Source organism: Cimex lectularius, unplaced genomic scaffold (genome assembly GCF_000648675.2).
Source record: "Cimex lectularius strain Harlan isolate CLEC.00 unplaced genomic scaffold, Clec_2.1 scaffold55, whole genome shotgun sequence".
Lineage (NCBI taxonomy): Eukaryota > Metazoa > Arthropoda > Insecta > Hemiptera > Cimicidae > Cimex > Cimex lectularius.
The window spans coordinates 1228509-1252431 of NW_019392647.1; the positions used below are offsets into that span (position 1 = coordinate 1228509).

General features: G+C 35.0%; 1 protein-coding gene across 2 annotated transcripts in view; it reads left to right on the forward strand.

Annotated features, from left to right (window-relative positions):
- LOC106668127 (ecdysone 20-monooxygenase) overlaps positions 1-23923 on the forward strand; it is a 40916-nt gene that overhangs the window by 13039 nt on the left and 3954 nt on the right. For both annotated transcript variants that reach the window (XM_014396593.2, XM_014396592.2), the window contains one exon: positions 2451-2557. In XM_014396593.2, coding sequence (XP_014252079.1) covers positions 2451-2557 — 107 coding nt within the window. The remainder of the gene's footprint in view (positions 1-2450; positions 2558-23923) is intronic.

Sequence of the window (23923 nt, forward strand, 5' to 3'; positions counted from 1 at the left end):
ACTTGTCAGGGGTCGGTCCGCGGTCGATGAAGTCCCCCATCGACCGACTTAGCCCGTTTGCCAAGTTAAAAGGATCGGTATTTGATCCCTGTTCCAAAACTGCATTCCTCGGTGTCGTATAACGGTCCTGGCCGTACTACGAACAGGAAATGATTAACTATTCAATCGGAGCCATCCGCCCTTGTCTCAAAGGATTTTCAGTTCTCGGTGGACTGAGATGAAAACAAAGCGTTGACGGTTGTTTGGACGAATGTAAAACAAAAATTATCTTGAGGAGGAAGACAAACTTCCAACGTGGCTAGGAGTCTGTGATTTCAATTTAATAAGGACCAGAACAAAAACTATGGTTTCAATATGCAAAGCTTTGACAAATCTCTTGACGTTTAGCTTTTATCTATTTAATAGTTAATTATATATTTTTAATGGTATTTAACATTAACATGTGCTCGTCAAATTTTCATCATAGAGCTGCTAAATAAAAGACAATTTTACCAAGAAGTGCAGACTCAATTTTTTTTACTTTACCTGAAGTCACATTGATTAGCAGTTTGATTCTGGCCCGCCTATTCTCGCTTTGTTTAGCAGTTCTTTTATTGGCCTTCCCAATTTTTTTATTCTGATAAATCAGTTTAACCGATTGGGACTGTTCATTATCTCTAGCTTGGCGCTACTTTTATTTAAAACCGCTTCATCGCGATCTATCAGTCATTTATCCATTTAGTCATTCTTGTTGACAGTTTTAGCCGCCGATCTTTTTGGTCAGATACTGATTAAATTTCCTTTAACTTCAGGGGCGGCATGACAATAATTTGAAATGTTTCGGGTCAGAAGTAAAATTTGTTCTTGTTCGTCAAAGGTGTAACGATAATCCCGGTTTGTCTATTTTCGCTGTGTTTGACCATTTCTCTTTGTGATAAAAGGATAATGTACTTTCCAAAATATCAGGAACGACTAAAGTGCTGACAAATCACAACTATTCAATCGGAGCCATCCGCCCTTTTCTCAATGGATTTTCTGTTCTAGGTGGAACGGAAATAAACGCATTGTTCAAAATATTTGGATATTAGTTCTCTTTAGAAAAAATCTGCGTATGGCTCACCTGAAATCATTGTATGATTCTTACAAAAATTAAATTTTAGAAAATCCTTTAAAGATATTTTATGAGCCATTAGTTAAACGCTCTGGGTTCGTTTTTTCTTGCTGGTTCAAATTGCTAGTTAAATGGTATCAGTTGTCATGACAAAGTTTGAAATGTTTTGGGTCAGAAGTTGAACATGGATCGTTCTGGTTACTTTGTGAAATTCCGTTATGTTGCCAGCAAGCAATAGTTAACCGATCATTCTAGTCCGCCTATTTTGGTTGTGTTTCACCATTTATCGTTCACCGTTTCGCAGAATGATATCAGGAACGATTAAACTGCTGACAAATCGTAACGATTACAAATACAATTAAAACATTTTTGAATTTTCCAACAAGCAAAATTTCCAGATATGACCTGTTAGTCTTTCTTAGGAAGATCGTTCAAAGTTTTTTTATGGGGCAAAAGTTAATTCTTTGGAGCCGCTTATTCTCGCTGGTATGATACATGATACATTTCAAAACACCTTAAGAGAAAAAGGCATTGTCTTGACAAAATTTGAAATCTTGTAGGTCAGAAGTTATATATGAAAAGTTCTGGTTCGTCAGAGGTTTAATGATCAACTGGTCCGCTTACACTCGCTGTGTTTTATCGTTCATCATTTCGCAGAATGAGAATATAGAAACGATAAAACTGCTATCAAATCATAACGATTACTCGAATACTTCAAAATTATTTGGATCTTTCATCACACTTGCGAAAATTTACAGATGTTCTGGTTGGCCAGTTTGTCAATCACTGGACGTTTCTTACAAAATTTAAATTTCCGACTTTTAAAGATTATTTCATTCAATTTATTTTATGGTTCATGAGTTAAACTTTCTAGAACCGCTTATTTTATTTGGTTTATAAATGGGTACATTTAAAGACACCTGAAGTAAATACGGCATGAGATGTATTGAAAAAATTTGACAGGATTTGGGTCAGAAAGTTTAAACTGAAATGTCCTAGTTATATTGTGAAATTATGTTGTATGCCAGTGAGTCAGAAGTAACCAACCATCCGCCGCAGAAGTCTAAATTATCTGTGAAATTACGTTAATCTTCTCTGAAATTTATTGAACATACATTTTGTACATCTTCTGTATATCTTAGGTCTTAGTCCATTGAATATGTACATAGTTGATACGTTTGCTTTTGAATGAGCCTTGATAATTTTTGGTCCGCTTGTTCTCGCCGTGCCTTTTCATCGTTAAATGATTTGCCTGAGAGAACGGAAATAAGAACATTCTAACAAGTTGTTTTGCTGGTTTAATTTGTTCCTGTTTTGGTTTTTTTATAAATGAAAATAAACACCTATTGGTTTTTTCCAGAATGTACGACCTTCCGGACTGGGGAGTGTTGGATTTCGGAGCGGTTGCCATCTTCGTCCTGCTCATATGGCTCACAGAACTGAGGTGGCACAAGTCCAAGTTTTGCGGTAAGTGCAAATTTATATGGCGATAATGTCTCGTCTGAGGAAGTTCTGCTAAACCTTTCAATCGCGCGATCAAGAGACTCCCAGACTCCAAGAACTTACATACTAAGGCTTGATCAGAGCTATAACTCTTTTGAACAGTGGCCGAATTGATAAAAAAACAGCCATTTTATGTCCTGGATTACCTCATAACATGTTCTTATTTTTAATTATATAAGGTTAAACAAGACTTTACAATATATAGAAAATTAAATGAATTTAAAGATATGCCAGCGTCGTTGTCATCCTATTAGAGAAGAAAAAGACGATACACAGCAATAAATCAATAAATTCCCTCTATCGGTCTAATTAAGGTCAAAAGGTTCAAATTACACATTGAAGGCCAAGGTCGACGAATTAGCAAAATCACTGTTTATAAACAATTTCCATCACGGAGCGTTTACTCTCGTAATCAGTGTAATTATGTAATAGCCATAATAACAATGGTAAATTAATTATATATTACTTATCTCTATAAATTTCTATTAACGAATATTTTTTGGCGTTAAAAGCTGAAAAACAGGGCTAGAAAGTTTTCAAAAAAAAAATTAAACTTGAGGATGAAATTATTTTATAATACAAACAAATAGGTAAACACAATCGGTTTACTTATAAGTTCAAAAAGGCAATAAAATGGTGATATTAACCTGTTTCAGGATGGTTAGTATACATGGAAGTAGTAGGGCTAGTTGGAAAAGCAAATAGGCTAAAAGTCTAGAGCTAGAGGTATTTGCAATATTCAGCAACTCAACTGTTCTTTTCCCGTTCTAATCATTATCAGGAGATTGCTATTGCTCAAGTTATAATGTTATTATTATATATAAAGAGTAGTTTGACGGCTATAGTCACGTTCTTAAGGATATATATCAATTAACCTCCATAAAACTATGAGGGCGTTAAATTAACGTCACAATTATAAAACCATGATAATAATAAAAACAATCTTTGAAACGTAACGAATTATGAAAATTACATCTTAGTTTATCTGATTAAAGCCACATTGTCAAGTAGTTAATAAAAGAAGTGGTTAAAATATTCATTCATTCTAGCAGATTCTTCGTTTTGTCTGGAATTATTTCGCATTTTCGTGTCCTAAAATCCTGGTTCGCCTAGTCTTCTTTCGGCATTTGAAAGCAATCTTCGTTGGACGAACAAGCCAGGTTGATCATAGATGACTGAACTGCTTACAAATCTTTAACAACGCACGCCACTCGGCAAAACTCAAAGGGGCAATCATAGTTGACATTATTAAATAATTAAATATTTAGATGCTGTTTTAATAGCAAAGGTTCGTTAAAATTGAACGACTTTATCACAGGTGATCACCAAGTCATCAAAATCAATCATCAATTATTTTAAAACTTCAGAATTTTCCATAAAAATCAATACGTACATAGAGTAAGGTATCTAGTATTAATATGAATTTAATTCAGGTAATTAATTAATTCAGATCGAATGATTCTAGGTTATATTGAAATCCGTTATAACTTGGTACAATTAAATTACTGTCTTTCTTTTTGGTTTCTTTGTTCCTGAACTTTCTTTCTTCCTTCTTATTTCCTGGATTTATTGGATATCTAGTAATTATCCAATAATTTCTTGTTTATTCTTTTTCTTCCTTATTATCTTTCTTCCCCCTTTTCTTTCAGCTTTGTTCTTCTTACTTTTCTTTTTTCGTTCTTGCTAATCTTTTGTTTCTTTCTAGATTACATTATAGCCTCACCTTCTCTGATCCCACTCTCTTTTCCTTTTCTTTTTCTTGTTATTTTGTTACTTTTCTTCTCCACATTTTTTCTTTTCCTGTTACAAATTGCTGTTTTTTCTCTTTCATGCTGTTTTTACTTCTCTTTCATTGTTTTTAACAATCTTTTCTCCCATTCCTACTAATCTTTTTTTCTATCTATCCAATACAACTTTACCTTCCAAGGTACCTTTTCCCCTTTGTCTTTTTCCTATTATAAATTTCGTTCCCTTTCTTCTCCATTTGTTTTCGTTTCCAATTTCAACTTATCGTTCATTCCAGTTTTCTGGTTTCTTATCTTTCTTTCTTTTCCCATATCTTATTTTTCTTGTTACCTTTTCCACTACAACTTTCCCCTTTTCAATTTCTTTTTCATGAGTATCATACTATGTCTTTCTTCCTTACGTCCTTTCCTCCTCTCTTCTCACTTTCTCCCTAGTTTATTTCTATATTTTGGCCTTCTTTCTTTTCAAATTACATCCTAGCAATATTTCACCCTCCTTCTCTCTCTCTCTCTCTCTCTCTCTCTCTCTCTCTCTCTCTCTCTCTCTCTCTTTCTTTCTTTCTTTCTTTCTTTCTTTCTCTCTCCTTAGTTCTTCCTCTGTTTATTTTTCTAAAAAAAGAAATCAAGAAAGAACGAAGAAAGAGAAAAAAGAAGAAAGCATTGGGATATATGAATAAATATATCTATGTATCTGAAACTTCCTTTGTCTCCTCTTTATAATTACATTATAATAAAAATAAATATTAATATATTATCTATTAGGGGGTTTAATGCATACAAAAGCTAAAGGATTTATTCATTGCTCGAATTTTGATTTTTTGGCATTTTTTAAAACTTTTTTTAAAGAAAGGATCATGGACATCGACCTGTTGAAACGTGCCCGTCAATGATAGATACCTCTCTAGACGTGAATCGCTGATAACTATGACACTGATACCTCGTTAACTTTCGATAATGTTCAAACAAACACATGTCCGATTAATTCTTTTGAGAAAGGGTGGCATCGGGAGGGGGGGATATTTTTATTTACGGTCAAAATTCTATTCGGCGAAGTCATCCGGCTGGAATAGAAACGATCTCAGGATGGCCGATAAGATCTCACCAAATCACTTTTTTATAGGTATTATGCAACGTTTATCCATTGAAAACGGAAGCAGTTAGCGAAATGGGATGTCGTTGAAGAAATATATCTATGTTGACTCGTCTCGTCGGTTTCTTTGATGTCAGCCCAGATAACCTACAAACATGAATTCTGTCCAGCAATGCTTTTATTCAAATATAAACATAAAAATTGGATGAGATTTATATTAACATTTTATGTAATCGTTAAGTAGGTTTAAGTACTTCGGCACACTGCTCATTCCTCTTATTACTGTGGAAAGTTTGGTGGATTAAAATTGGCCCAGACAATCTATACATTGTAGTATAAAAATATGGAAATGACAGAAGATTTGGGAAAAATTTTAGTGTCAAATGTTACTAGAGTCATAGTTACTCCTGGGAATTTAGGGTTGGTCGATGCGCCAACCATAGCGAAACGACTCGCACCCACGACTGATAAAACGTCTACTCTGGATCCGAAGTACGCTGAAGAAACGGCGCAAAAGGCCCTGGAATTATATACAAGCCAGGAGAGAGTTGTACTCGGTAGCGAGGGGACAGAGTTTAAGTTCAAGGTTTCTCACCGAGGGGGTGGAACTGGAAGTACGAGTGGAAGTGAGGTCGATTAGTTGGCAACACTGGGTCACCCAGTCACACAAAGCACACAGCATCTTACTCCAATTTTTTACTCTACCTTCCCTTCCGCCTCCGCAGTAAAGCCCTTTATAGGGATTAAGCCCCGCGAACCGGCCGAAGTCGAGTAATTATATTTCCATACACTGAGAAAGAAGTGGGTCTAAAGCTAAGCTGAAAGTCACAACATGCATAGCCCCATAACACTCCAACATCCAAACTTTGTCAGACTTTATTATGCAATAAATCTTGTATCTACAATAAATCCAACTTTCGGTTAAGATAATCATTATCTGATCGTTAGCTCGCTTCGCGATGGTTATCATGGCTTACCTCTTGACAGACACGTACATAGTATGCCAAACTTACAGATCAGAAAACGCTGGTTTAATAACTTAAAAAAAAATTATTTAACTTAATCTCAAGGAAGATCGTTCAAATACTCTGATAGAACGATGCCTAAAGGTGCTATAAAAATTATATATTAGTATTATGGGTCATAACTTTGACTAAGAAACACCCTGATGTGGTTTGTCTCAGAGTTGTTACGCTTATCAGTAATTTGATCATGCATCCTGGTCCACCTATTCTCGCTCTATTTACCTTTTCGTTCTGTAATTTTTAAATAGAAGGACAGAAGAAACAAGATGATCTGGAAGCAACAACAAAAGCAAGCATCCAACAAGTTGTAATAATTAAACACTTTTTTTAGGCTTTGTTTTGTATCATCGTGGCAACTGCAGATATGTGGTTGCAAGCCAGCCAATCTGTAAAACCGTTCTGGTCCGCCTGTTCTCGCCCTTTCTACTCATTCTTCTTCATTTCACCATTGAAATAGAAGCACAGATGAAACAAGGTGGTCCGCAAACCAGACAATCGACTTGTTATAATTAGGAAGAACGAAATGCAACTTTTTTGCTTCTCAGCGTATCATCGTAACAGCTGGGGAGGACAATCTGTCTGCATTTTGTTCATTCTGTTCCTCCTACCATTGCCCTGTTTACCCAACATCATCATTTATCATGTAAATCAGGGATGATCAAATATCGGCCTTGAAACAGATCTGCAGCAATTCAAAATGTGTATCCGCATGTTCTCGCAGGTTCAATTGTTCATTTAAAGACACCTGAAGATAAGCGGTGACATGAGATGTCTTGACCAAATTTGAAGTGTTAAGGCTCAGATGAGAAATGGTCTTTTCCCTATATGTATTATGAAAATTCCACCATGTAGGTAAACATACATCAGCGTTTCGTTTAAAGATCGTCCTGGTCCGCTTATTCTTGCTGTGTTTAATGCCCTGCGTTTCGCCAGTTTAAGAAAAAGGAATCGGTGTCATGAAATGTAGCAACAATTATTTTAAAGAGTCTGAACGTTTTGCTAATAAGATTTGTTATTAATGAACGAGTTGGCAGTTTAATTATCCCTTGGGTCCGCCTATTCTCTCCATGTTTAGCTATCAGTATGAGATACTGCACACTTACGACAACTACTATGACAATTTTTATGTTATCTGGTCTGCTGGGCGACAAGGACTCCCAATGATCCACGAATTAAGACATTTTACGTGTTGCGAGTTCGATTCTCTGGGTCCGCTGATTCTCGCTTGGTGATGACTTCAACATGCAATCAGAATTAATATTAGTTGTGTTATTTTGGAATCGCCATGTTTAGACATCTGTATTTCATCTTGATTAAAGATTATTGCATAGCCAGGCGGTGATCATCTATCAAAACGGTTAAATTTTTTTTATTTGGGGGGGGGGCAAAGAGTTAAATAATTTAACTCTTCAAAATCAAAATTATTTTGTTTTTATTCGTCTGAACGGTGATGAATATGTTGCCCTAAGTTGCCTCGTCCCTGGTTATTCTGGTCTGCCTCCCCCCGCCGTTTTATATTTATTTATATTAAGAAACTTTAAAATTGACAATATTACAAGGATGTCCGACCCAGATTTTACCGGAAAAAAGTCACAATAAAAAAAAGAAAATGCCTTCATAGTCTAATCATGCTAATACTATTTTACCAAGAAGCAGTCGTCCTAATAGTTTCATAATAACAGATCAAGTTGAAGAAGATTACAGATTGAAAAGGCCATATGCGAATAATATGTTAATTTTTTTTCTAACTCGTGTAATTTGTATTCAAGGCAGGTGCCGAAAATAAAAACGGCCGGCAGCCTGTCCGTTCAATTGTTTTTAACTACCTGTTTTTGTTTTTTAATTATAACAATATTGATTCTAAAAACTTTTATGTTGTAAGCAAGATCAAGGGTGGCTGGTGGCGCTATATCCGAGCGTAAATTGAGTTTGCGAAAAGTTTGAGTCCGCCGGTCCTCGCTTGTTCATCCAACATCCAAATAATTTAACCTGTCTTACAGTCGATTTTGTTTTTCCATATTGCTTATAAAATTTCAAAACTATGCAAAATTGATTAAATCTGGCTTACAATTAGTTGGATGAAGATATAGTTTCATGAGATTACACGTGCTGAGGTAAAAGGAAAACGACAACAAATATTATTAGATTTGAGATATATTAAATTAGATATATTAAATATTAGAAACATCAACAACAACAAAAACGAACCAACTAGATCAAGGTATGGTCTTGAAGAAGAAAGAAAACTCAGTTGTTCTGCCTAGTTTTCGATCTATTTTAAGGTAATAATCAGGGCAAAACAATCTTAAATTTATCCACAGAAACTAATGAGGTTGCAGTCATTGGCAATGTTAGAACTGAGTCGGTCTTCAAAAAAATTTGAGACTAGTAAAAAACTTTTTTCTATTACTACCTGTATTAATACATCTTGTAATTTGAGGTTATTTACATGTTTACATTATACACTGTATAGTCTTGAGGGGAGTCGCCAACCATTGGTCTCCCAGGTTTTTGCAAGGTTAGACCTTCATGAGGAGGTCCCGAGACCATCTCCGCTTTAATCGGCGGACAGGATTGTAGGGATGGATTGGGCTAGTGGGTTGCGGTGGGTGGAGAGTTTGTCGAGGAAATGGGTGAATTTGGACGAAATTAATTTATTTACAAAGGGTATTTTGAGGTCAATGTGGAGGGTGGCGTTGGAGACATAGTAGGGAGCGTTAACTATAATTCTAAGGACTTTGGATTGGAAGTATTGAATTCGTTGTATGTTTGTAGGTTTAGCGGTGTCCCACAGTTCTAGTCCGTATGTGCAAATCGGTTTCAGTAGTGTTCTGTACAGTGGTACTTTCTTTTTGGCGACAGATCAGATTTGCGTCCAAGTAGTTTATACAGTCGTCCGAATCGTCTATTCAGTTCCTGTCTTTTTATTTGGATATGGTGTCCAGTCGTGAGTCAAGATAGAGTCCAAGGTATCGTACGCAGTCGGCTTTGGGAATAGGGATGTTGTTGAGGTATATTGTGTGAGGAGTTTTGCTTCTGAGGGTGAATGTAATATGGGTGCACTTGTTGTCATTCATTTTTATTCTCCATATTTTACTCCATTCTGCAATCCGTTGTACGTGTGATTGGAGCTCCTCCGAAGCTTTTTCAGGATCGGGATTGGACGAAAGGACGGCTGTGTTGTCGGCGAAGGATGCAAGGAAAGTAGAAGGGTATTGATGGGATGTCTGATGTGTTGAGGAGGTACAAGAGTGGTCCGAGCACACTACCCTGTGGTACGCCCGCTCCCACAGAACAGTAGTCGGATTAGTCAGAAAGGTTGTATACATATTTATGATTGTTTTGCCCTGACCTTAAGACAGGTCGAAAGCTTATCAGTAACAACGGAATTTGCTTTCTTTCTCAAGCCCATACCTTATGTATTTGTTTAATGAAAATGTTTCAACGAGATAAAATTTTCGTCTAAGATGTTAAATATTCTCAATTCAGATACAGAAATGATAGTTTTGTTCCTATACTTCTTTTTTATACCACGCCAGTAATTTAAAAAAAAAAAAAAAAAAAAACAGTAAAGGCAGCTTTTTTGCTCCAAGTTTTCCGACGATTGTACCAAATAACGAAATAAATTTTGAAGGTTATGAAGTTCCTTCCTTCCGACAAACATATCCGAGTCAACCAGGGTGATATTCCACAGTTTTCAAGGCCTTGATTTTTCCAACTTGTTTTCCTAACAAGATATCGGCCAATGACTGGGGGAACAAGTGGTCGTTGAAACACTTGTTCTTGTTCCTCGTCTGAAAAAAAAAACAAATAAAATAAAATAAAAGAGTTGGGCTTTTCTATGTACAATTCAATACTGAAACCTTTGAAGTTGGACATTAACACTTTTTTTAACACCAACATTTAAAGTAATTTCAACAAAGAGTTTACATCATTTCCATAGCTCCGTAAGCATTTTTTACGGAAAAACCTTCTGTTATCCCATAATAACCATTCATTATTCTCCAGATAAAATAAATTGCTACTTCTTTTTGTTTACTATTTTTTTGTACCTAGGTGTGCAGTGAATTTGGTTAGGAAATTGCCCAATGTTTTCCTTCATCTTCGTCCACCTTAAGACTATTATTGTTACGAACAATAATGTATAAAATAATCATTTTTTTTGCGTGTTTGTCAGTAAACTGGCGGAGCTGGCTCTATATGTAATCTCTATTTTTTTCTTCTTACAGTTTCTCTCTCTCCGAAATTATTAACGGGTCTTTTATTTTATCTATCAACTAGATCTATCTGAAGATCTGTAATTTACACCTCATTCAGTCTATCAACACAATTCCTCACTTCATTATTAATACTTTGTGTAATGATTATTCGTAGATCGTGAGATGAGGTCTGGTGTGACGTAGGTTTTAGAAAAACATTTTCTTTATCGTGCCAACGTTTCGATCTTTATTGAGATCATCTTCAGGGCCTGGGATTTATAAACATTGTTGTTGTTTTTTTACAATTCCATGTAGGATGTGAAAAAATGAGTGTGCATCTCACGATCTCCGAATAATCATTGACTAACGGTCACTAATCACCACACACTTTGTATAATTGTTGTTTTGTCAGTACTCTCACCCTCTCTCTCTCCCCCTCCTCGCTCTCTCTCTCTCTCTATTTATTTTTTATTATCTCCTTATCTATTTATTTTATATTCCATCATTCTTAGATGTGTCTTATCTCCAACCATTATATCTATCTATTTTGTGCTCACTCCTCTCTCGCTCTCTCTCTTTCTCTTTCTCTCTCTCTCTCTTTATTTCTAATCACCACACACTTGTATAATTGTTGTTTTGTCGGTACTCTCCCCCTGTCTCTCTCACTCTCTCTCTCTCTCTCTCTCTCTCTCCCCTCTCTCTCTCTATTTATTTTCTATTATCTTCTTATCTATTTATTTTATCTTCCATCATTCTTAGATGTGTCTCATCTCCAACCATTATATATATCTATCTATTTTGTGCTCACTCCTCTCTCGCTCTCTCTCTTTCTCTTTCTCTCTCTCTCGCTCTCTCTCTCTCTCTATTTATTTATTTTTTTATTATCTCCTTATCTATTTATTTCATCTCACATCATTCTTAGATATGTCTTATCTCCCTCGCTCTTCTCTCTCTCTCTCTCTCTCTCTCTCTCTCTCTCTCTCTCTTCTCTCTCTATCTATCTATCTATCTATATCTATCTTTATTTAGCTAATATATCTATGTATCTATGAATCATCTATTGCTATCTATCCATCGTCCTGTTTTTATCTCATATTTATCATTTTATTTATCTCCCACTTTCACTACATAAACGTTCTCTACAGGCCTATTCTTGATTTATTTTTATGGTATGTTTGTACTAAATTGAACGGTTCACGGTTGTATTTTTACTTGTACCCTTCGTTTAAGTCCAATAAATTTTACGACCCTGTTATTATCTCTAATAATAACGTACAAATAAATCAATTTATTTTGTCCCTTATTATTCTGCCAGCCCTCAACTTATTCATATTTCATTACATAGTATTTTTACGATGTTTTTCTTGGAGAAATGTAAATGAAAGAAATGATTTTAGCACAGGAAACAGAGTAAAAATAAAAACAAACGATAAACTGGTTCAAATAGATTCAGGCAAAACAAAAACAAAAAGTCTGTGGAAAGAAAAAGAGACGATAATGTTTACATTTTAAAATGTTTTAATCCGTGCTTTATTTCAAGAAAAGGTTTATCATTACTTTAGTAATATAGTCAAAATTATCAGAGCAACAAGAGTTCCTTTTTCAATCTCAGAAGCAGGAATATTTAGAGAAGGAGGTCTTTCAGTTTAAACATTTTTATACTTAAAATTACAGATTGCAGTACTCTGTATTGTTACAAACTAGTAGGAGATTTATCAGAAAAAACAGACAATCCGTATTTGCATTACCCTGTATGTTGATAAATTATATGTATTGTAAGACGTTAGTTTAATTGCATAATAAATATTTTAAAAAAATTGTGTTTGGAAGTTAATTTTTTATTTACAATTACATACAGTGTATATACAAAAACCTACAACAGTAAATCTTAGTTTTGAAGAACTGATGTTGACTAAAATTAATTAGAAGGATTTCTCTACTGCCAAATTTAAACGACCATAGGCGCTGTCCTGTGCTAAATCCTTGCCGCTTTTGTTACTTTTAAGAACTAATTATTCAACGCAATTTTTATTTTTGGTGTTGAGATAAAAAAATGAATATTACATAATGTAATTATGTATTAAAATTTAAAATTGAACCATGTTGCCAACATTGAAAAATGGGGATTGATTATTTTAAACTGTACACATATCCCTTTATAGGAAAAGCTTCTCGAACATCAACACGTCCTGATTTCTAATTCCATCTAGACCGGCCGCGTAGGGAAAATAAGACGTATGACGTTTTTGTGGTGGCCCAATATTAAGAATTTAAAGGTGAGGGTCGAGTGATGACAGCAAAAACGCCGGGCGAGACACCTGCTTTTCTCAATTCCTCCTCATCGGATAAAAACGCCTTTGTTATTAAAATTGACTCGGAACAAGAATTTTATCGAAGGACTCGTTCTGAACCGAAGTGGAAGAAGGAAAGGATGAGGACCCCCTCGTGAGGAAGATTGCCAAAATCAAAACCTGAGGCGGACTCGGCCATTATTCTTTTAAATCAGGCCTGATTATAATCGAATGACCAAAAGTAAAGATCAAACACAAATATATAGGACATTTGTTTTCTCAAACTATAAACCGTCAAACAAAAAACAAGTTTGTTAGAACAAATCCACCTCTGATATCGTTACGTCCGTATAAACAACAGTTCCTTGTAAAAAACACGCGCTTTCCTGCTGTCTTACTTCGCTAAGACAATTAATTAAGGACCTGGATAGGGAAAAAAGGTTAAAACAATCTTAATTGGAGCGATTGTTTCATTAGGTAAATGACGGAGCGAGATTTTATGGACCGTTTCGTGATGAAAGGCACAAAATACTGCAAACAAGACAGCGTGCCGGAAAATGACAACATTGAGGTGGGAATTAAGTGAATGAGTGAATTAGGATAATTAAGAATTTTACTCAAGGCAAAAAATTGAATTAGATAAATTGTATTAATATTTAATAATTAGTTTTAATATATACCGAAATCGTTGAAATAGAAAAATTGATCCCATGTCCGTTCTCGCTTTGATTCCCTCAGAACAGTTTGGTATTATGTTCTTTCGATAATCAAATCCCCTGAATGAACACAAAGCGAGACTAGGCGGCCCAGGAAAATTAAGAACGATTTATTTTCTGACGGCTGTTCATTCAATCTCCAGACCTACATAGTCTCAAATCAATAAATTCATCAAATTTGCCTTTTGGTATTGTCTAACATTTTTGATTTTACTTTTCACCATATTCAGTTCACAGTTCTGACCAAAATACATCCTTCACACACAAACTTCCGATAGTTGTTCATTCAATTTCTTCATGGCTTACAAAGCCACAATGTCATATCCAAATTCATTAGATTTAACTTTTATGCTTTGTATGAGATTTTCCGTGAGTTTCATATTTAGTTCACAGTTCTCACCCATACACAGCGAATTTAGAAGGACCATGACAAATGTTCCAAAAATCCTTGGACAGTTCAACAATGACTTAACCAGATTAGTTTTAATTAATTTTTATTCTATTTTTATTAATATTTATATAATATTTCCATTCCCAATTGGATCGATGATACGTCGTTGATATCATACAGGGTCCGCCTACTCTCGTTTTATTTTCCTCAGACTTATTTACTCATTGCATCAAATTCAGTCCAAATTGAATCTATGTTTGTAGTGAACAAAGACATATTTATGTCAATATTCAATATAATTTCTTTTTAATTCCAAAACTAAGAGGCTCTTAATTAATTATATTAATTATTATTAGTTATTTATTAACAATTTAATCTACACTGGCAGGAAGAGGAACCACGTCAAAACTAGTTTTGTTCTTATTTGCCTTAATTATTATTAATGCGATTCTTCTGTTATTTTCTCTAATATTTCACCATCCTGGCTGGTACCCAACCAATTATGTGTTTGTATGTGTTGATTTTAAGCGTGCATGCGTTGTGTTATTTAAAGTTTGATATAACACAGACATGTATTCATGAAAAAAATTGTTAACAAAAAAAACAATGTTTCTTTTGTGAAAAACGAAGCAGGAAAAATGCAGATAAAACGCTATATATAGACATAAAGGCAGATAGATTTACGTTTAATTACCAGGACTATATGCTTCTCGTCGCGGAGGTGCATTTATCAAAATTGACCCATATTTTTGGATATGTGAGGATTGCTCAGTTGAGGTAGGATCGTCTGAGGACGTAATGGATACCATTGCGGCTCTGAGTCATAATAGTTTTAATAATAATAGATAATAATAAGATTGTCAGATCTTGAGGAAGGTTCGGCCTCGGCAGGACGTGATGCTATTAGTTACCGAATTGTTTCGCGAATCCGCAGCTGGTCTGTCCTAATTGTTCTTTTTTTCTCTTCTCTCCCTCACTTCACTTTCTCACTCTCTCTCTCTCACTCTATTTTCCGTCTTCTCCCCTTCCACCGTCTATAATTTATTCTGCCTCTTCCTTTTTCTCTCGGTCGGGCGAATTGGAACAAACGAAGGAATCGCATGTTCGCCATTCTGAAACCATTTTTGCCGGGTAAAGATTTTTCCCCTGTACAGTTTGTAGACAGGCTCTATTTTTCCAAAATCGGTTTTCTTTGAATAAACAGATACGGGCAAACGGTAAAAGGGAGAACAGGTGTCCTGCGCTGTAAGGCCCTTTTCCCGAAAACCGTACGAAAGGGAAAGCTATAAAAAGGTCGGCTTCTTTTACTCGACGCTCTCAGCGAAAGTGTTTATTGGCAGTAATAAAAATGTTTATACAAAAAAAATAATATGAAGTATGAAATTTACAGCGAGCACCGAACAATTTCTTACCTGGGCTTATCCCTTTCGATGCTGACCTTGTTTCTTGTTCAAAACGTCTGGGCATGCATGAAGTTTAGGTGAAAGGGCGCCAATTCTTCAGAGCCGGTTGTCATAAAATCGAGCAGGTTCAGTGAAAATCTTTTAATAAATTGGTCTTCTAATCCATCTTTCTCAGTACAAATCTTTCATTTCCTTACTTACATCTATACGCCCTAAAACATAACAAACACGTCATCCGTTGATTTTTTTAAAATTTATTTTCTCAAAAATAATAAAAACAGAGACCTCCAGACAGGGACAGCAGACGTCTGGATCAATTTGTAAATTGATTACCGCATTTTAGTCTGGAGGATATGGCCTTTTCGCTCACGACAATACTTCCTCCTCTTCCTAAAACTCTACCATCACAAAAACGATCATTATTATTCATTTGTACCTGTAGTTACCTATGTTTATTTCGTCTGTGCCCTCTCACTCTCTCTTTCCCTCAATACTTCCCTCCCCCCTCTCTTTCTCTCTCACTCTCTCTCTCTCTCTCTCTATCCATCTCTATCTATCTATTTATCATTTCTATTCACCAATTATATCTATCTATCTGTCTGTCCATCTATCTAATTATATTTATCATCTGCCTGTCTTCCTTACTATATTTCTATATATTGATCTTTCTATCTATCTTTCTTCCTGCCTGCCTTACTACATATCTATCTATATTTCTATCTATTGATCTTTCTACCAATCTATCTGTCTATCCTTCTGTTTATCTAACTATTTCTCTCTCTCTCTCTCTCTCTCTCTCTCTCTCTCTCTCTCTCTCTCCCTCTCCCTCTCCCTCTCACACACTCACTTGTTCTCTTTTCTCTCTCTCGTATTGATACATATTTGCATTGTATATTAAAAATTTACTAATTTGGTCAGTTCGACCAAATTTGACCTATCCAACGGTTTAACTATAAGCCAGAAAAGGAATTATTTTCTATTTTCCAAGAATTTAATTCATGAGTCAGAGAGCATTTTTAAAATTGTCTCATTGTCAGATCATCCCGGTCCGCCTATTATCGGTAAATTCCGTGAAATAAGGCGAATCTTGGCGGACCCCAGTGTGTAAAAGGACTCTCTTGCAATAAATAAGTCTCGACTAATTATTCTTTTCGAAAATTTGAGGCAAATTCACCGCCTTGATAATTAATTGATTGTATTTTTTAACTGTATAGTTAGCTAAATAGTCAACAATTGTATAAGGAAATAAATTATGAGAGGATACTTTTTTGTATCCCAAAGAATAAATTGACAGTTGTGTTAGATCATGGTCCGGCTATTTTCGTTTTGTTCCATCTGTTCGTACTTATTTCTCAGCGTTTAGTTTGCACGTCTGCATAACAGCGAGACGGGGCGGATCCAAGAGTGACAACAACGCGCAGACAATAGAAGTCGTGACCAATCTTTGCATTGTTCTATTTTTGTATAAAGCCTCAGAGAAATGTGCATAACGTTGTTATTTTTCGTTCTTCAATTTGAAATAGTTTCGAACTGTAGTATTGACCTGACCTTAGCGGACTGCCAGGTTTCGTTTTGTTATGTCTGGATCTACCTATAATGCATAAGCACTGATTTAAAAAATAACAATAGATATGAGACGGACGAAAATAAACAAATGCAAAGCTATAAATTTGACACTTTAACAAACCGTGTACGGCGAAGAAGATAATACCCTCTCCTCTTTTCAATTCATTAAAACGAAAGAGATAATTGTTTCCCTTGATCTTGACCATCTCGTACAGATTATTATTGTACACTAAGATAAACTTGAATTGGTCAAATGAGCGCGGTGATTATCGTTTGGGGGATTTACGATCCCACTTAAAAACTTTTTACGTTCGATTTAACTGTTTTGATTATATTAATTATATCAAAAGTGTATTATCGAAATATATATTTGATCTTATTTTGTAGGGAAAAAGCAAGGTAGCAAGTATAATGAATTTAAAAAAGTCAATATTGATGTAGATAATTTGATAATGTGACGTGTTGAATTTTTTGAGTTTTATGGGATAATTATCCTTTCCTTGGTATAATATATATTTGCCTCGCCTCCGAGTCGATTTAAACGTGTTTTCCCCCCTTGATCCTGTCTTGTCCGGATTAACTTGAATCGATCCTCACCTGCCGGATGAAAAGGCGAATTTCGTCTTTGGTCCATTTAGGCCGTGAATGGGCGAAATCGGTCGTTGACTTCCACCTGGCCCGGATCGCACGTTCCGAGGCGACCCAGGGGTTTAAAATCCGCTGGAAATTGTGTAAAGACGACGTTCGCATCAAGGACAGTCGCCGAGGACAGGCGGACCCAGAATCCATCGATCCAAGTTCAGCGGCGATCGTAGATCCGAGTCAAATTTCACATGCGTGTTCTTCCCAGGGATGCCGGTAAATAGGTCATATTAGGATGCAGCAGTGATTGTTGTACCCGCACGGAAGAAAACCATGGGGGACGACATCCTGCAATTATCGCCTCTTGCCACCTTTCTCTTAAGTAACAACATTCACAAAAATTGGTCTACTGTAATATTAATAATTTTTCCCTTAATTACACAAAGAACTAAATCTACCGTTATTTAATTGAATTTCTATCTAAAAACATTGAATTTTTCTCTTCCCTTGTCAATCCACTTTCACAGTTAAGATCATAGCGTTATTGTTTGAATAAATAAAATAAAGTTATTGGGGTGACCAGGATGATAAACCTGGACTCATGTTGAACTGATCGACACAGACCACTGTCTTATATTTTTGTTGGATTAGCGTGGTTTTATTGAAGTCAGTGGTTTCTGTGGGTTGTAGGTTGCTGATAAAATCGAGCAGTTTGTTAAGGTTTGACTTTCTTTAGGCGTATTGAACCATCCATTCACAGACAAAGCAACATCCCAAGTACTATACTGTTTGTCTCTTATCCTGGTCAGCCCAGTTTCTTTGATTTCATTTGATCGTGTTTAAAACAGAAACAGCACGTATAGGTAGATCAAAATGAACGGAAACGATCAACCTGCAGCCACGTTGCATTGAATTTTTCTTGAAACTTGGTCGATTCGTTTTTGGGTCCGTCCATTCTCGTTATTTTTCCACGACCAGTTAGGCTTTTTCCTCATTACAGATGGATCATTAATGTGGTAATTTTCTCAGAGATTTCTTCTCACGTTAGAACGAAAATGGCCCGTTAATCGAGTAAGATCTCTTTGCATCTATAAATACAATTGAATTGTATTGTAGTAATTGTTAAAAAGTACTCACACTGATTCTTCATACAATTCTATAACAACAGCGAGACTACGCGGACCTAGATCATTGTTAACTCGTTCTAACGTTGGAAATCTTTAAACCAGACAGCCCGGTAAAATTTAATTTTAAAAAATCATAGCGAAAGTAAGCGGATCCAAACGATTTTAACAATTTTATAAAGCGTTATATATTATTAATTTAAGCTATAATTATTATATTTGAATTCAGTTGTTTGTGTCGACATCAATAGCGAGACTTCGCGGGCAGGAATTTTGCATACATCCATCGCCAACACATTCATAGTCGATTCGTTAGAAAACGACGTTAAAAAACGTTTACATGTTTTTTTAATTTAATTTCAGCTATATTGAATTATGTATATTAATTCCCCGGTTATAGACTTGAGGTTTGTTAGGTCTAAATTCACAGCAACAGAGAAATTCAGCGGGCCGTGGATTTTTCTGATTACATGGCTGTCGGATTCATAGTAAAATAATAAACATTCAATATTTTCCATGTTTTTTATTTCATATCAGCCAATTTTACTTTTATCTATATTGAAGTTTACTATTTTGTCTTGTTGGTACAAAAATAGCGAGATTAAGCGGATCGATGGGTGTGTTTCAATGATTTAACTTTTTTTAAATAATGCGATGCCATCTCCCTTATTTTAGTAATACTGCATTATCCATTATGTTTAGTGGCCTAATTGACTACTTATTTCAATTAATTATTCTTTTTATGTAAGGTCTTGGTTGAAAAGGTTAGTGTCACGAGAGGGATTCAAACCCCGAGATTCGAGCCGAAGGTCGTGGGTTCGAATCCCGCTAATGATACTAACTTTTTCATCTCAACCAAGACCTTAAATAAATAGAATAATTAATTGAAATATTGAATTATATTGAGTCCCTGGTTATAGAGGTTTATTAGGGGCTGAATTCACATCGACAGCGAAATTATGCGGACCATTGCTTTTGCTGATATCCATGGCCAATTCGTTCATGGTAGAATAAAAAGCAACTAATTAATTGTCATTTAAAAAAAAATAATATTAGCCCATTTACTGTTAGCGATATTGAAGTTACTATTTAGTCTTGCTTGTACAGAAATGGCGAAATTAAGCGGACCCATGGGTGAATTTCAATGATTTAATAGTTTTTTTAATTATGCAGTATCATCTCCTATATCGTTTGAATAATAGTTGAATTATATTAATGCCCGGTTATAAAGTTGAGGTTTATTAGGGCTAAATTCATCCAACAGCGAGACCAACCGGTCCATGGATTTTTTTACAAAGAATTTTGATCTAACCAATCAATTTACGACGGTTGCAAACTTTGAGAAAAATGTAATTCTGTACTGTTTTTTTTCTTAAGCAAAACATGTGGTTCTATAAAACAGCGAGAATAAGCGGACCACTGCTGACCAAATTTACGGTTATTCAAGCAAGGTTATTCAGCCGGTGTATAGTCGAAAATTTGAATTTTTTCCATGATTTTGTTTTTTTACTCGTTTGGTGCCAAGAAAAGAGCGAGAAAAAACGGACCGGATAGATTTACGCCAATCGTACACACAATTTTACATTTTCCCAGATTTATGTCCGGCTGTTTTTTTTCCTTCAAAACTGGAGTAAAACAGCGAGAATAGACGGACCACCTCTTCATCATAGTCAAAGGTTAAAATTTAGGTACAATATAATGCCGTACTGTTATTGTTTTCAAATATAAGTTCATACGTGTTCAAAAAAACAACCGGACCAACCAAAGATTTTGATTACAAAAATAAACCACAAATTGTTTTTTCTTTTTCTCTTTCAGTTGTTTGATCCAACAAAATAGCGAGAAGAAACCGACCATCGATTTTCCCAAAAGCGATTTTTTTAAATATGGTTCAAATCCATAGTTGAGTTGATCTAGTTTGAGACTACGCCAACAGCTAAACCAGACCAGAGATTTTACAGTAATTTGTTGTTTTAGCATTTAAACAAAATTATTTCGTACTATTCCATGTTTAAAGAGTACAAACAATTTCTCTCATTTTTGGTTTTTGATAAATTTAATTGTATTTCCTTTCACATTCTAGCGTAAAAAAAGTGAGAACAATAGGATCAGAAATTTTGATTACAATCTGTTGAATGTTGTTGCATAAATTGGGTAAAAGGGATTCAGGGAAAGTTTAGATTTTAAATCCTTTAGCTGGTTTGAGTCTACACCAACAACGAAACTAGACGGACCAGTGATGTTTCAATGATTATTTGCCCAATTGTTTAAACAGGATAATTTTCTATTTTTTCTGTTGTTTAAAGAGCACAAACGATTTCTCATCTCTTTGTTTTTCAAAATATTTAACAAAATTTTACTTTCTGTCACATTCTAATGTAAAACAGCGAAAATAAACGGGCTGCTGTTGTACACAGGCTATTTCCTCATTTTTGATTGCTGGTTGATAAACTACAACGTTAAAAATAAAGAGTACTTGAAGATAATACTTAAGAGTCCATTAGTAACAATATTGGTCTATCAACAGGCAGACCACCCATTGCCACAACATGTACCAATCGGTCACCGTGTATATTACAGCCCCGGCCAGTCCCCTTTGGTTACCGGGAATTTGAAAAATGTCCCTACGGTAATACCTTACGGTAATGCACCACTCAAGGCGTAATCTATTGTGTTGACAAGTAACGGTATGCCGTCAATCGGGCCCGGCACCCTTTTTTGGGCTTTTCTCGGAAGCCAGCACACGAAGCCCCATTAGGCTGATGATGCATTGTAAATCACTAATGCTGGAACATTTGCTGGAATGATCGACAATAAAGACCGAGCTTTTCGTCCGCTGCTTTAGCAACAAAGGTAAATATTTATGACATGGCAATTTGCTTCTTATTTGAACTCAAGAGTGAGCAATAATAAATTCGCTACTGATTTAGGCTTATAATCAGCTTTGAAAAATCATACTTACGATGACACTTTCAGCGACATCTATTGCATTTGAAATTCGACTGGCCAATCGTTCAGAAACACGTCAACCAAAAAAGTTTTTTAAATGGAACCAGCCATAAAACCCGATCTGAACCCTGAATCAGTTGAAAAATTGTGAAACCCTGGGTGATAAAAAAACTTAAACTTACGAAACTTACATTGTGTACTTGGCAATAGAATATTTGCATAATGAAAACTATATATAAACTCTGCCGGGTTCCAGTCGTCGTATGAAGTTCTTTTTTTTCACATCATCAGACTTGAAAGCTGGGGACCCCCCTACCAAGTAGTAAAACTGGTTTATGTACGGTATATTTAGAAGTCTATTTAAAATTTGGTACAAAAATTATCAGTAAAAAATCCTCCTAAAATGTTACAATAAAAAAGTCGAATTACAGAACGGTGAAAGCAATATAAAAATTTCAGTTATTTATTCGCCTCGTCCTATGTAATTTTGAGAATTTCTTCTTTACATGCGTATAGTTATCAACTATAGTATCACCAGACAAATCTATTTTTGGTCCGCTTAATCTCGCTCTTTCCATCATTGAGCTTATAGTTTGTCAATATATTTGTAGCTGTTTACAAATGAAAAAATAACGAAACCAGGAAGATGCTACTGTACCTAGAAAGTTACACAATTCATGAAATAAATACATAGTTATAAAATGATATAACACCAGACAATCCTATTATACAAAAAATCAAATTTGGTCCGCTTGATATCGCTCGTTACGGTCCGACTTGGTAAAAAGTTAAAAAACTGGTGTAACACTGGACAAACCAAATCGTTCGAACGTAATCTTATTTTGTCTGTTTATTCTCGCTCTATGCGTAATTAGGCCTACTTTTTTTTTAAATATACTTGTTGCTGTTTCAAATAGATAAGAAATAACGAAATCAGGAAAGATCGAAAAGCTCCTATTTCAATTACTAAGTTCGATACTAGCTAAGCTAGTGTAGCAATAGACAAATCAAATCATTCCAATGAAATCATATTTTGTCCGTTTAATCTCGCTATAATTAAGCCTACATTTTTTTAAAATATACTTGTTACTGTTTCAAATAGATCAGAAATATAGAGCCACTATTTTTAAACGTACTTTTGGCTTCTTGAAACCACCCCAAAAAAAATGAAACCAGAAAGAGTTTCAAAGTACTACTTTAACTAAAAAGTTGAATATAAACTAATGTAGTACATAGATGTACAAACTTATTATGATACAAACGCCATATTTGATTCGCTTAATCTCGCTCTTACGATCATTAGGTTTACATTTTTCAAACATACTTTTGACCGATTGAAACCCAAAAACGAAAACAGGAAGCTCCTACTATTCGTGTAAAGAAGTCGAATTAATTGATAGTTTTAAATTGATGTAGCACCAGATTATAGAAAATCTTATATTTGGTCCGCTTAAACTCGCTCTTTTCATCATTGAGCCTATATTTATAAATATACTTGTTGCTATTTAAAATCGAAAATAAATAACAAAACCAAAAAGGATTGAAAACCTCCTAGTCCAACAACAAAGTTGAATAAAAATTTGTGTAACACCGGACAAATCAAATTGTTCGAATTAAATTATATTTTTGGTTCGTTTAATCTCGCTCATTAAGCGCTATATTTTTAAATATACTTGTTGCTGTTTCAAATTGTTAAGAAAGAACGAAACCAGGAAGGATTGAAAAATTACTACGTACAAACTGGTATAACATTAGACTGTTTAAACGATTTAAACGAAATCATATTTGGTCCGCTTGATTTGGTCTTACCATCATTGAAACTAAATTTTTAACTTTACTTTTGACTGCTTAAAAGCTTTAAGTTATAATGAAACCGGAAAATATTTACAATCTGCTACTACAGCTAAAAGGTAAACTGATGTAGCTTTGGATATACCAAATCGTTTGAGCGAAATGGTCCTTGATCTCGTTTTTTGCCTCATTCGGCCTACATGCTTAAAGACATTGGTGACTGTTTAAACTTGAGAAAATCTACCGAAATCACGAAGGATCAGAAAAATTGATCATTGTTAATGAAGACTCTTTTCGTCTTATTTTTTAAGCAATCTCGGTCTTTGGACGTTTTAAAGCACTATTCGTCAACGTTTTCATAGTCTAATAATTAATATTTTAGTGTTAACATAGTGAGAAAAAGCTGACAAGAGTCGTTCATTTTTTTAATCAAACCACCATCAGTCATTTAACAAACA